The sequence below is a fragment of the Gavia stellata genome, chromosome 3 (genome assembly GCF_030936135.1).
Source record: "Gavia stellata isolate bGavSte3 chromosome 3, bGavSte3.hap2, whole genome shotgun sequence".
Taxonomy (NCBI): domain Eukaryota; kingdom Metazoa; phylum Chordata; class Aves; order Gaviiformes; family Gaviidae; genus Gavia; species Gavia stellata.
In genome coordinates, this window is record NC_082596.1 from 69041212 (window position 1) to 69054356 (window position 13145).

Consider the following 13145-nt stretch of genomic DNA (forward strand, 5'->3'; position numbering starts at 1 on the left):
AAAGCCAATTTTCTCTTGCCAGAGTTAGCTGGGAATGGCATCCACCACCAGGCTGCTTTCCAGCTTAACCTACCTTGGGCTGTGACTGATGACGAGCATGATCATTTCTTTGGGCAATTTATCGCTACTTCTGGCTCCCTGAGCAGCCCCTCAAAAGGAGGCATAAAAATAATTTAATCAAGAGCTATTTCATAACTCCTGACCCCATGACTGAGCAATTATTCCACAGAAAAGAAATCCCTTCCAGTGGAAAGAGGAGACCCCACTGCAACATACACATCAATATGGGCTACACCAGAACTGGAGAGAACTGGGAGACTCCTGCTTCAGAAGCTCACAGAGCTGATGGAGGCAGGTAAGCTGCTTTGAGCCTCAGGCAGAGGCGTGCTGAATTTATTGACCAAGACAAGTAGGCTAGTGTTTGGACTTACAGACCAGAAACTTGTCCCTATGTGAAAAAGGAGGTGGTCATGAATTCAGATCAAATGGCGATTCCAGCTGAGAAATCTCCCTCCAGAGAGAAACCATGTCAGCTCTAGGTTTGTGCTTATTATCCTCCCTAATCCTTTTCTTTCCTTATTTTTGTGCCCTCTTTGCTAGGATTTCTGCACTACAGGCAGCAGGAGGCAGGAACAGCAGCCACGAAGACTCCATGCTTCTCTGGTTAACAGGCAGACGTCAAGTGAGACAGTCTGCTGATACAAAACCACTTTCTTGAGAAAGGAGGTAACATTAAAACACTATTTATCCCTGAAATCTGCTGTCACCTGGTAAAAAACAAGAACGTCAACCCTCCTGTTCCACAATCCAGTGACACACAGAAATGGAAATATGGCCATAAAACTTACTTGATGATGAGCAAAAAAACCAAGGGAAATCCATGATACTAAGCTGTGAACTCCCTGCAAGCCAAAAACAGCCCTGCACTGTACCTCTTACACCACCACTGGATTGCTTCAGCAAGCTGAGTGTGGTATGGGGCAATCCACAGGCAGCCAGTGCTCAGTGGGAATCATCAGCAGCACAGGTAACAGCAGAGCTGAGGAGGACAAGACTGTTTTGCTCGTCAGTCTGGGCTGTCTTCTATTTCAACTCTCTTCCCCTGCCATAAATCCTTTTCATTCCAGCTATCTGTCTGCCTCACAGCTGAGTACTGGTCCACCCTCTGGTCAGGTACAGCTCTACAGTTCCCAGAGATTTTCCCCATCACCTTTTATAACCTTTATACAAGCCTTTCCTGGAGGAAAACAGAATAAAGCCTTCAAGAAGTACAGGGGCTGGCTTGTCCTGCCCCACTGGTAACTGCCACCAGCTGTCTCCTGCTCACTCCATCAACCACCGTGAGAGCTCCAGAGTCACATTAAAGCATTATAAATGTTTCTTTCCAACGATCCTCTTCAAGCCACAGAATGTGAACTTCATCCGCCGATATCACAGCACTACTTGCATTTTATACTGGCATTCAAAACAAAAGACATATTTTTTAAAATGGCTACTCTGAAGGAAAATATAACTATACTCAAGCATGTGAACAAGGAAAACGAGATTCATATGAACACCTCCCAAAATATCTCTTCTTAATACTTGCTTACATTACAGCTATCTCATTAACTAAAAGGGCATGAAGAAGAGATAAGAAACTTGTTTTTGTTCTCAGGAAAAACAAACAAACCAAAAAAACCCCTTTCAGTTGAGCCACCTACCCTAAATGAGAATTCAAGGTTTTCTCCTCCCCAGACTTCCATTCCTGTGTCATACGAACCAAGATAATCAAAATACTTCTTGCTCACAGAAAACAATCCACCTGCCATGGTTGGAGACCTATAAAAGAGAATAGTAACTCTGAATTGAATGAAAAGTGAAAAATATAAATTAATGAACCACAGATCAAAAATATGTTATATTTTTATTTTCCATTTTCTCAGTCTTTTCTGGATACAAAGTAACAGTCAGACATTGATCAGTTATCATCAGGCCATTTGAATTGAATTTTGTAGTAAAAAAATTCTATCTGAAACAAGCTCCAAAATGTATTAAAATAAAAATAACAAGGAAATCAGAGAAGATAAACATTGTGTTAACATAAATTTTTGCAATCACAGTGTCTTTGTGAGCGACAATAAATGACAAGTCTCTTACCTTCACAGAGCAGAACATAAGCTTTTTTGGGGCAGAATTATATTAGTCAGCTCTGAAATTCTAAGTGCAGTATCCTTATATATTTAACTTAAGTAATAAGTAAACAAATATTTGTGCTTTAGTAATTAATAACAACATTCCTCAAGCCATTAATACGAAGTGGAAAAATTCTCAGACATCAATTGAGCAGAATTAAGTAAACATAGCCCCTAAAGAGATTTTTTTCTTTCTATGAAGATCTGCCCATCTGTACTTTTTTATATTTTTTACTAAGTTTGGGGGGGGGGGGGGGGGGGGGGAAGGGGGTCAAGACCAGATCCTCAGTGAAGACCACAAGGCCCAGAGCAACAGCACACTTAAAGGATGTACTTTCAGTAGGGTAGTGTGTGCATATATACATAAACTTGTATTTGTTCAATATTGTTCCTAATTGTTTACAGTCTTAGAAAATGACCCTCTTTGAAGTGCCAAGCACATAATGCTGGTTGGAACTAAATTCAGCTGACACTTTATGAATTTTACTAAATTGCTGATGAGGTAAATATCAACAAATGCTAGGTGCAGTTACTCTTAATCTGTCAAAACTAATTTTACCAGCCATCTTTTTGAAGCAATACTGTCTTACACTGTCATATGTTTTTTCAAAGAATGGAAAGAGATGAGGTGAGACAGAAGGAAAAAAAAACCCCAAACTCCATAACCAGTCAAGCTCTTCTGTCTCACTCCAGATCTCATCTTTCCAAACACAGCTGTCGGTGACACCACTCTCAGCACTGCTGCTTTCTCCAGACACTTGCTGAGCTCAGAGTCCTCGGGCTACCATGAAGCTTTATCCCTCATTGTTTTCCCCTTGGCATGCCAAAGACAATTCTTCTTATCATGGAGAAGAAAAGTATCGTATTTAAACTAATTTACTATATTTTGAAACTTTTTTTCAGGACGATGCAGACTAATCTATGCTGAGGAGGACTAAATTACTGCTTCACTTTTCCCATTTTAAAAAAAAAAGAAGTTCTCTCAGTTGAGAGTAAGTTCATCAATATTTGTGAAGCCCTGGGTATTATTACCATAAATGACCTAGAAAAGACTGAGAAAATTCTGAGATAAATCTGTATTTGTTGTAGTCCATAAGATAACAGAATATAAATAAAAGCAAGGACTAACAAAATTGTGATGTTAAAAATGCCAAACAACTGTTTCTTTTCTTACAATACACTACTGAAATACAGCAACTTCCAAACTGAGTGTAGCAGACCCTCAGGATTTTGTCTACAGTGTACATTTTCCAGATGCATTGTTTGTACTCTTACCTTACCTCTCCTAAAAATATAGTGTGGAGTGACTGATTGCAATTTGTCTTAAAATAAAACAAAACTAAAATCCACAAGGAAGACATCCGCATGAGCTCCTATGAGTTAGCCCTTCATAGAAACTATAGCGGGTAGAGCTGTATCATTTCATCCCAATGAAGAACTGACAAACTGGTTCACCTTTGAAAACAGAGCAAGGAACCACCACTATCACTACAGCATCAATAAAGTCTTCAAAACTCCTTTTGCCTTCTTACTGTTGATGATTTTTTTCCCTTTTTCATCATTGACCACAATACATTTTTTACAACGTGCATCTCTTTGCTTTGCACAGAGGACATCCTTTAGTATTAGCTAGTTACAAACTTTCCGTGTGCTGATAAGGATCTGTGGGAGTTTGCCTGCAGAAGTCCAGAGATTGCTTGTGCAGTAAGGATTCCATACGGAAGATTACACAGGCATTTCAGCTTTTAGAGCAGTATTTTTTCAGGAGCATGGTGAGCAGGAGCTATTCTGGAAAAAAGGGGAACTAAACAAGCTATGTATTTTTCAGTAATATGCTCATTTCTCAAATATTTGTCAGCACCTGGCATTTCCAAGTGAAGTCAAAAGCACCTGTAACATTCACAGTTTCATAAGATGCATAAAAATTAACCTGATCACATCGGTCTTGGACTTCCTCCGTTTTTGTTCTCTTTCAGGGGTACTATGCCAAGTGAAGACCAGCCTCCAGTCAAATCCGCCTATCTGTGGCTCACCAGCATTTCCCAAGTACTCAAATGTATTCCAGTCAATAACATCAATAACAGGGCAGACAACAGCTGATTCTTCTTCTGCAATCCTAATACAATTTTAAAAGAAAAGGGTGACTTCTATTAGAAACATCTCTCAAAAACTACAACTGTCAAGAATAGAGAATGCTTACAAATATCAAAATGCAAAGTTTTGCTCCTTTTCAACTCATGCTGAAATACAAGGAAAGGTTAGCTACAACAATAACCACCTATTTCTTGCTGAGGATGCATCAGGATGGACTCGGCTGTAGGCACCTGGCAAACATCAATCTTCCTGGACAGTGGAAGTGAGGTACGCCAGATGGCTTGAGATAACACATTCAGCATCTGGCTTGGCTACCACATCCAGCACCGCATTCTCAACAAAAACATCTATTTTGTTTTGTACAGGTATCTGCATTCAAGATCTTTAGAAAGTAGCATGACTATCATTCTGCAAGGATGAATAAGGTAGCTAGGCTCTTAGCTCATGGTTGTTCTTGTAACTGTGATCATCTACAAAAAGTTATACTGAGTACTACAACAGTAACTCAAAAAGAAGCCATGAACTTAAACAAAAAAAACCCCATGGGAAACAGGAATTAAATCTCCAACAGTGAAACATACATGAAGGGGGCCTCCAGAAACCTTGACAACATAGGAGAGAAAAAGGAGAAACAAGATAGTACTGCAGAATGACACACCTATCAGCAAGGCTGATGTAAAGACAGTTAAGATCTTTATCATACTAAGAATACATCAGAGCTGATGACATTTCTTGCAGGTCTGCTTCTGCAAGGAGATGAACTCCTTCCTCCCATTTTGCAGTACCACACAGGGTTTTCTGGATTCCTTTCCAAAAGCATTTGCCCTTACATGAGGCCATGGGATCCTCTGCCTTCACCTCAACTTCTGGAAAGGCCTCTCAATACCAGGAGAGCTCAACTTCAAGCACACAAGCTCAAGCTAAGGCTTTTTTTCTAAATCACTCTTTAGCAATCTTCTCTACACTAATATTAGACATCTCCTGTTAGTTCAGAGAAAAATTGACTTGTTTGACTTCAAGATGCTGGTACTTGTTTTAGCCTTGCATCCTCTGATTTGGGTATTACGGAGGAGAAGAAAAACTGAGCACATTACATTGCCAAACAGGGAAGAGACCTGATGTATCCGCCATTCAATGGGAGCCGGTTCCTCGTGGGACTATTAAGCTTAAAACCCACAGGCTGACCAAGGGGCTCTGACTCTGAAATTAGAGCAGCTTGTAGTGGTCAAATGCAGCAGAGGACAGAAGTGGTTCTAAAGAAGTATTGTCTGAGCTGAGAAAGACTGCCTTAAATATGAAATGGTCCCTTGTTGCCAGAGGCAAGATATGACACAGCTGTTTTATTTATGATCTCCCATTGAACTCCTGTTTGGTAGAGCGCACAAAAGGGCTTATACAAATATTGCTATCTCCTGTCTCACTTGCATAAAGCTTATGTACAAAGCAATGAGAATGATACGTATACAGAGGAAAAAAAATTCCCAATAAAATGTAAAAATGCTTTATTCCTCCCGTAAAGGGAAGGATTGAAAATTTGGTATCTGGCATGTGATTTCAGTTATGAAAGGAATCAGGTAAGTGAAAAGCCATCACCTTTTCTGTAAGTTAAGAATTAACTAGATGGTACAATGCACAGGCAGCTTACAAATACAACTGTTTGCACTGCAAAATGCTAACATTGTTGTATTGCTTCCATACATTTGAGTCGAGATATCCCATTCAAACATCCCCTCAGAGATGTACGCCTGCATCTGCAGCACACAGGGAAAAAATCCAAGACACATCCAGGGCTAACTTTTTACAGAAGGTTATTTATTACACTTAAAATTATCCAAATCCTTCCTCAAGATTGCCATCTAGTGGTTTACTAAAGAAGTGAAGAAAATACAGACGTCTCCACAGTTACGTACTTTCTTCAGAGGACAGTCGTTAAAACCATGCTTATTCTTTGATTTTGACCCCTTTTCCTTTCTTCACACAGTTAACCCACAGTTATCTGGAAGATAACCAGTGTGAAATTTATAAACAAGTTAAATACAACAGTTTTAAGAAATAAAAAAATTAAAATATTATTCCAGATACCATTTCAAATGGACATGGGGAGGTTAAGAACACAAGTTCCACTAGGGACCAGGAAGACTCGCCCGCCTCAAGACAGCACGTGCTTTTGGAAATCCCTCTCCAGTTGTAGAGAGATGGATTAGCTCAGCACTGTGAAGATGGAGTTTATTGACTTCTTTTCCAATCTTCTTTTGTGTACATTGCCCTGTGACAGGGGATGTCTCAGGGCACACATCCTTCCAGACCTTCTCATCCACCACCTACACTGACAGAAGTAGCCACATTTCCCAAGGTAATTTCAAAGCTGGGAGAGGATTCCTCTTACTGAAAACAAACTTTCCCTTCTCTGAAGAAAAAGAGCAGCCTGGTCCTTGGGAGAAAACAAAAATCCACCTCCTGATCTTCGACACTTCCATTCGCTACCCCACTGCCAGGAAATAAACACTCCCAGAGCCTCAGGGACCAGACTTCGGTAACCTTTGGTAAACGTCTTCCAAGGGCCTTTTTTCCACCGCAGAAGTGTGCCAAACTGACTCTTTTTTTCTGCAGCAGGAGAGAAAACCATGCCAGAGCATTACCTCACCTTGCCAGCAGCGGCTCCAGCCAGCCCTCGTGGCATTCGCAGTGGCAGTCCAGGAATGTCAGGATGTCTCCTTTTGCCACAGATGCCCCCAGCAGCCGGGCTCGAACCAGCCCCTCTCGCTTGTTGGCGCGGATAAGACGCACCTTGCGTAAGCCAGCCACGTAGTCTTCCAAAGTCTCCTTTAAATGTTCTGTAACAAACAAACAAAAAAGAAAGAATGACTATAGTTCTAGAATGATTGGTTTACGTCTACAGAAAGCTCTTTTTTCACTAGTGTATTAGAGATACTGGCATTTTGAACTCTGATTCCGCTATGCTGTCTATGTTAGGAACGGACAAGGAAAAAGCACAGAACTTGGATGGACACCAATCACAGTTACTTTCAGGAAACTGAATGTTTCGTATTCACCTCTGTAATTCATTTCCAAATTGTTAAGTGCTTCTGAAATGTTACGTAAAACTTTTTCCATGTAAAAGTTTTATTCTTAACACAATTCATGTGTAGTGGAAAATGTCAGCATTGTCTTTGCATCCCATAATTCAAACGAAAACAGATAACCAGGTAGCTCTCGCTATAGTAGACGCCAGGACAACCTTGGAGAAATCAAAACTTGCTCAAAGTAGGAAACCTGAAATGCTCTGACCAGACCGTAGGTTATCTATATATGCAAGCACTCATGTTACAATACAGCAAACATGCTTCCCCATTCTAAACTAAATTTGGTCCAGAAGTCAAATTTTTCACTGGCACACTACAAGAAAAACTATTTTCCAATTAGATGCCTATGTTGTACAATTTTATGGTACGTTACCCAAACAGCGTACCTTTTTCTCCTGCGGACTGGCTGATCAAAAAAACTCATCAACAATCAACATTATTTAGAATTATTCTTCCTACCTTTGTCACTGTAATCATCTACAAGGATAATTTCTTCCAAAAGTATATCTGGAGATGTCTCAAGAACACTATGAACAGTTCGCAGAAGTGTTGACCAAGCCTCATTATAAAAAGCTATCACAACGGAGGTTTTCGGCAGGCTGTAATAATCATACTTCTTCTCTCTGCATCTGTAAGGGAGGGGATTACATTTAGTACAAGTGCAAAAGCATTTATTAATTTTCAGAAAACTATTCTCAAATGAAGATTTTGTATGCTATTTACTAACTGTAAGCAAGAACATATTAAGGATCTTAAAAGAACTGTAGGTACATGGAATAGTCATGCAAACACTTTCAGGAAGCTGGCCTTCCAGAAGTCCCATTTCCGCAGCAGCATTATGACTAAAACTCTGTAACCCCCCAAAACGTCTAAAAAGAAAAACAGTAGGAGGTATTCTGGGCTGGTGTACGTGCGGTAGCTGTCTTAGCACAATATTACCTCAAGTAGAAGAACAAGCAACGGCCAAAACATGCCTCAGATTACAGAAAGAAAAAATATAAAACCTAAGGGCGGTAAAAACAGTAGCATAAATTACTGATAACTTGTGCTTTAGAAAATAAAACAAGTGCTAGACAGTAAAAAATGTAACTGTGAAGGAATAGCAACATATAATGAGAAAAAAACCAGCAACAGAACTGAGACGTATGTACACTGAAGCAGAATTTGGGAAGACCACAGAACTGCCAAGATATAATAGCGAAAGCTGCAAAAAACACAGACAGACATAGAAATGCATGAGTTTGGCTCTATGGAGAGCCAGGAAGTTTGCAAACCTTTGGATTAAGCTCCAGAATGTACTTCCTATAAATATATATATATATGAATTTCCCTAAATGAACACAAGGATGCCAAGAAACTTAGAGCTGAGCCAAATGTGTAAATTGTTAAAGATTCCTCTGGTCAGAAAGAATTTAAAAACAATTATAGTACTTATTATCATTTCTCCCCTTTTCTTAGAGCATTCTGTATGAGCAGTTTTGTTAAAAAACAACAGAAATGTTTTAGAGATGTTTGAATTTTCTTACGCCTTCAGCTTACTGCCTGGAGTCACCGGGGCTTGTACAGGGTAGAAGGGCGTACTTCAGCTTCTGTAGACTGCTAGGTCATGAGAGATACCAAAGCCCATAGGACATCCCTCCTACCAAAACAGAACAGCAGCGAGTCCTCCAAAACCTATGCTGTTGGGAGCTGAAGACGGAAACCAGAATTGCTCAATAGAAAATGTGACAGCAAAATCCTTTAGGTCAATTTAGGGGAACTTAAATTCCTCAAAACACCCAGACAATGACATTAGAAGAAAATTGCTTACCTATAGCACATTGAGAATATATGTACTGATCAATTAATGCTGCTTTTAGCATTAAAAAAAAGACTTCCAGGTCTCTTTAAAGACTAGGCAAAATCTATTAAGATCTGTGGTACAGAAAGAAAAAAAAGTCTGACTCTGAATATTCCTAAAACTAAAATTCTTATGAGGAAAAAAAGTCTGTACTTTTGTAATAAATACCTGAAAATGAGGAAGCAATGAGGAGAAATAACACTTGGGCAGAGGAGGCACACAGAAGGCTGCTTCTCAAACATGAAAGGAATGCTATGCAACAACACTCGTTGTATATGATGTGTATGCATGCATACACACATACAGATATACGTCGGTACACATACACACACACTTACACAGTGAAGTACAAAAATGCTCGTCCCTCCAGGCTGTAACTTGTCCTGAGGCAAACAGGGGCATTCACAGAGAGAACTGCCTCACACCATTGGCTGGTGACAGCAGTGATTTATTTTGCCAAATGTTCATGTATTAGCACATGAAAAAGGAGTGACATTTTAATTAACTTTTTTTTAAATGCAGAAAAAACTACTGTATGAATCCAATTTTAGAAATACATACTTACTCTAGCCTATTGAAAAACATTTATACTCAGTACTGCCAGGAAAAAATTCATCTTATATATCACAGTCACTTGCACCAGGTAATTTCAGTTCATTTCTTGATGGAAATGGGATCTTTACCTACTTATTTTAGAAAACTGAAGGAAAAAAGAAATAAACAGAAAACCTCCAGGAAAGCTTTCTCTGGAAAATATGTCAGAAAGATTCACGGAATAATAATGTTGTATTCCACTATTTAAAAAAGGAAATCTAAAAGGTCTAAAGAAGCTTATAAGCCTAATTACAGATTAAAGACTTCAATGGATTTGCCTGAAAATTACATGCTGGAGACAGAAAACATAATTTGGCATAGAGCAAGGCAATCCCCAAACTGTGATTCACCCTGCATTGCTGCCTCCTTCGATAAGCATACCCTACACCGCAGAAAAAGGTCAGCCTCCTACGGGACATACCTCAGTACACGTTTCTCAGGTTTCTGAAGCCAAGAAAGAGGCCAAAACTAAAATGGGCGTTTTATTTACCAGCTGCGTGGTGGAAGGCAGCACGCAAGTGCAGAGAAGCAAGTCGCCCGGGCGGCAGGGCAGGCTGCTGGCCCCCACGGCCGCGCTGCCCCGAGCGGTGCCCGGTTCCCCTGCAGCCCGCTTCCCCGCAACGGGCCGGCAGGACAAGGCTGAGCACCCGCCGAAGAAAGAAACCATCTCTCACCTTGCATATTGAAATACACAGAGCACGACTGAAAGCTTAGCTTTTTAGTATGTTAAGTGTATTTGGAGGAAACTAAATAGACCAACTAAAATTTTGAAACTTTTACTTTTAAAAAATTAGAAAAAAATAAAGTTATTCAACTTCTACGCCGTTTTGCATGTTCATCTCAAATTATTTCCAAGACATATATTCCTTACTAGATTACTATAACATCTCAGCTGCTAGCAGTCTCAAATATTGTTGATAAAATGAAGCATAATTTTCCTTATCTTTCTGTTTTGAAAGAAATTTCAAAGACTTTTGCTCAGTCTTAAAAAATAATCCCACCGGGGAGATTACAAACCTAAAGTGTTTAAACCCTGGAAAAATAATAGTGTAAGAAAACCAAAAAAAAAAAAGAAAGATTGAATCCCTGAAATGGAAATGCTTAGAAGAGCTGTTGAATAACAATTAAGCGGCATGCATACGGACGCTAAACATTACCACTTCACAAGATATACCAGCTTCAAAAAAAACTTACTACAAATATGAAACCTGACTTAAAGCCTAGTGGTCGTAGCTCAGCTTTTCCATTTCCCAACTCCTATTTACAACAGAACCACCTTAGCAGTGCACCTTCTGTATTCACCTTTGCAAACTTCAGGATGTATTTTCACTCTCTGTGTGTCACCCGAGTATCCAAGCTCCTACTTTCCAGTGAATCATTTCACTCCTACTTTGGGTTGTTCAGAAAAACAAGTGTGTTCAGTTACACTATGTCATTAAAATGACAGGGAGGATACAAACTGGTGACAGCAGTCCAGAAATATGTTTTTGCAGATACTGAGAATGTGCATCTATAATGCCTATACTGCAAGCTGCTTTCGGCTTCTGATTAAGGCGCTCTTTAGTGCCACCCTCAGATGTGTAACACTGTCCTTTCCCAATATAGGGGATCACGTTAAGACAGGGTTAATGGCATTTCACGTTAGCCATCTAAAGCTAGGTGCTGTCTTTGAGCTAATTGTCTGGACCCTGCATGTCCATAAAGACAAATCCAGAGGCGATTCACCTCACCTTCCTTAAGACATTTATCTAGCACAAACAAACAGACTTCCCCCTTGTCTAGAGAGGTTTAGCTACAGAGCAGATGCTTAACTTTTCTACGGCTAAAGTTAAATGACAGGGAACTACTTATAGTCCCTACTATCGGCTGCCCAATACATCAGCTTGAACCTAGTTATCATAACTACCAAACGGTTTGTAAAACGTGCCTGTAAGCGTGACATTTCCAAGCATGGACAATAAATGCAGAAGCACTGTCATTTGTAGTCCAACATATTCTTTCACTACTCTCATTATCTTATTCAACCACAGGAACTTTACTATTTATATAGGTAATAATTACATGTATTAAAAATAAAACCTCAACACAAGTTAAAAATGTGTGCATGTTGAGTGGGCTCATTTTCTTCAGAAAAGTACACGTTTCTCTAGTCAAGCTGATTTTGGAAAAAGCTACCAGATATCAGGATCAGTCACTGAGAAAAAACCCTTTGCCAGCACACGTGAGCAGCTTTTTTAAAGCCAACAAAACAAAGGTATATTTGAAATAGCACTTGGATTTCACTGAAAAACACCAATATATAATGGATAACAACAAGAACAGGTAACGTGATGCAAAGGAGTGACATCTCAGCCTCTGCCCTCCGATGGCTCCTGCTCTCTGCAGACCCACTAGAAAATGCACAAGCAAAGCCTTTGTGCACAGCGGAGTTGCACCCAGAGAAAACATGGCCAGGACAGCCCCTAACCACCTCCCCGGGAGTGGGCTGGGACACTGCCCTGCTCCAGCAGCAGCCTGCTTCTGCATCGTCCTTGGTTTCCCTCAGACACTCCCTGCCACGCTGGGTGGATGCTCCAGGAATCCTCCTGCTTGATCACTGAGGCTTAAAAGACAGGTATAAAACAAGAAATGCCAAAAGACAGAGCTTGCGTTTATCAATTTATAATAAAATAAACATCTATATTTTAAAAGTTCTGGTTATATTCAGACATCAATCTTTACATTCCTAGATGGGAGGAGAGAGAGAGAGAATAACGCTGTGCCTGAACACAAACTTAAAAATAAGTTCACTATGTACTTACCATCTTTTGTGGATCTTTCACTACAGCACCTACTCAAACATCTAACTCCACAAAATGTAAACTGAAGCAAAGCATGTAAAGGTGTATCATCATACATCCACATTCCTGTGGGTTTTTGGTTTTACCTTTTTACACTGCATTTGCAAGTCACAGTCTAAGTGAGACTATACGGATGACAAGTTTACTAATTTAACCTTGGAATCTACTACGTTACAAAATCTTCTGTTAGCAAGTTTTACAATAGGTTATTTATTAGAAACTGAGGAGACATCAGTCAGGAAATGCCTAAACAAAATTAAATGGGCTATTTTATAGAACATTTATGCCAATTAATGTAATCACTCAATTTATTTCATTGTAAGGAGCTGTTTCTCTCTTAGAGATGCATATCTATACACAGGGAGAGAGAACATGAATGTGTGCACACCGGGCATGCTGCCATGAGTTAATTAGGAGTGGTTGCTGACATATTTTTGTAAAACTTTCACAACTGCAACAACGGAACGGCAAGAGAAAATACATTCTTCATCTCCAAATTTTATGTTCTATATGCCTGGTT

The 13145-nt window shown here is 39.7% G+C and overlaps 1 protein-coding gene across 1 annotated transcript in view; it reads right to left on the bottom strand.

Moving 5' to 3' along the window:
• GALNT12 (polypeptide N-acetylgalactosaminyltransferase 12) overlaps positions 1-13145 on the bottom strand; it is a 49559-nt gene that overhangs the window by 27566 nt on the left and 8848 nt on the right. The window contains exons 2-5 of the mRNA XM_059815493.1: positions 7811-7980; positions 6913-7102; positions 4105-4290; positions 1704-1821 (exon numbers count right to left, since the gene is read on the bottom strand). Coding sequence (XP_059671476.1) covers positions 1704-1821; positions 4105-4290; positions 6913-7102; positions 7811-7980 — 664 coding nt within the window. The remainder of the gene's footprint in view (positions 1-1703; positions 1822-4104; positions 4291-6912; positions 7103-7810; positions 7981-13145) is intronic.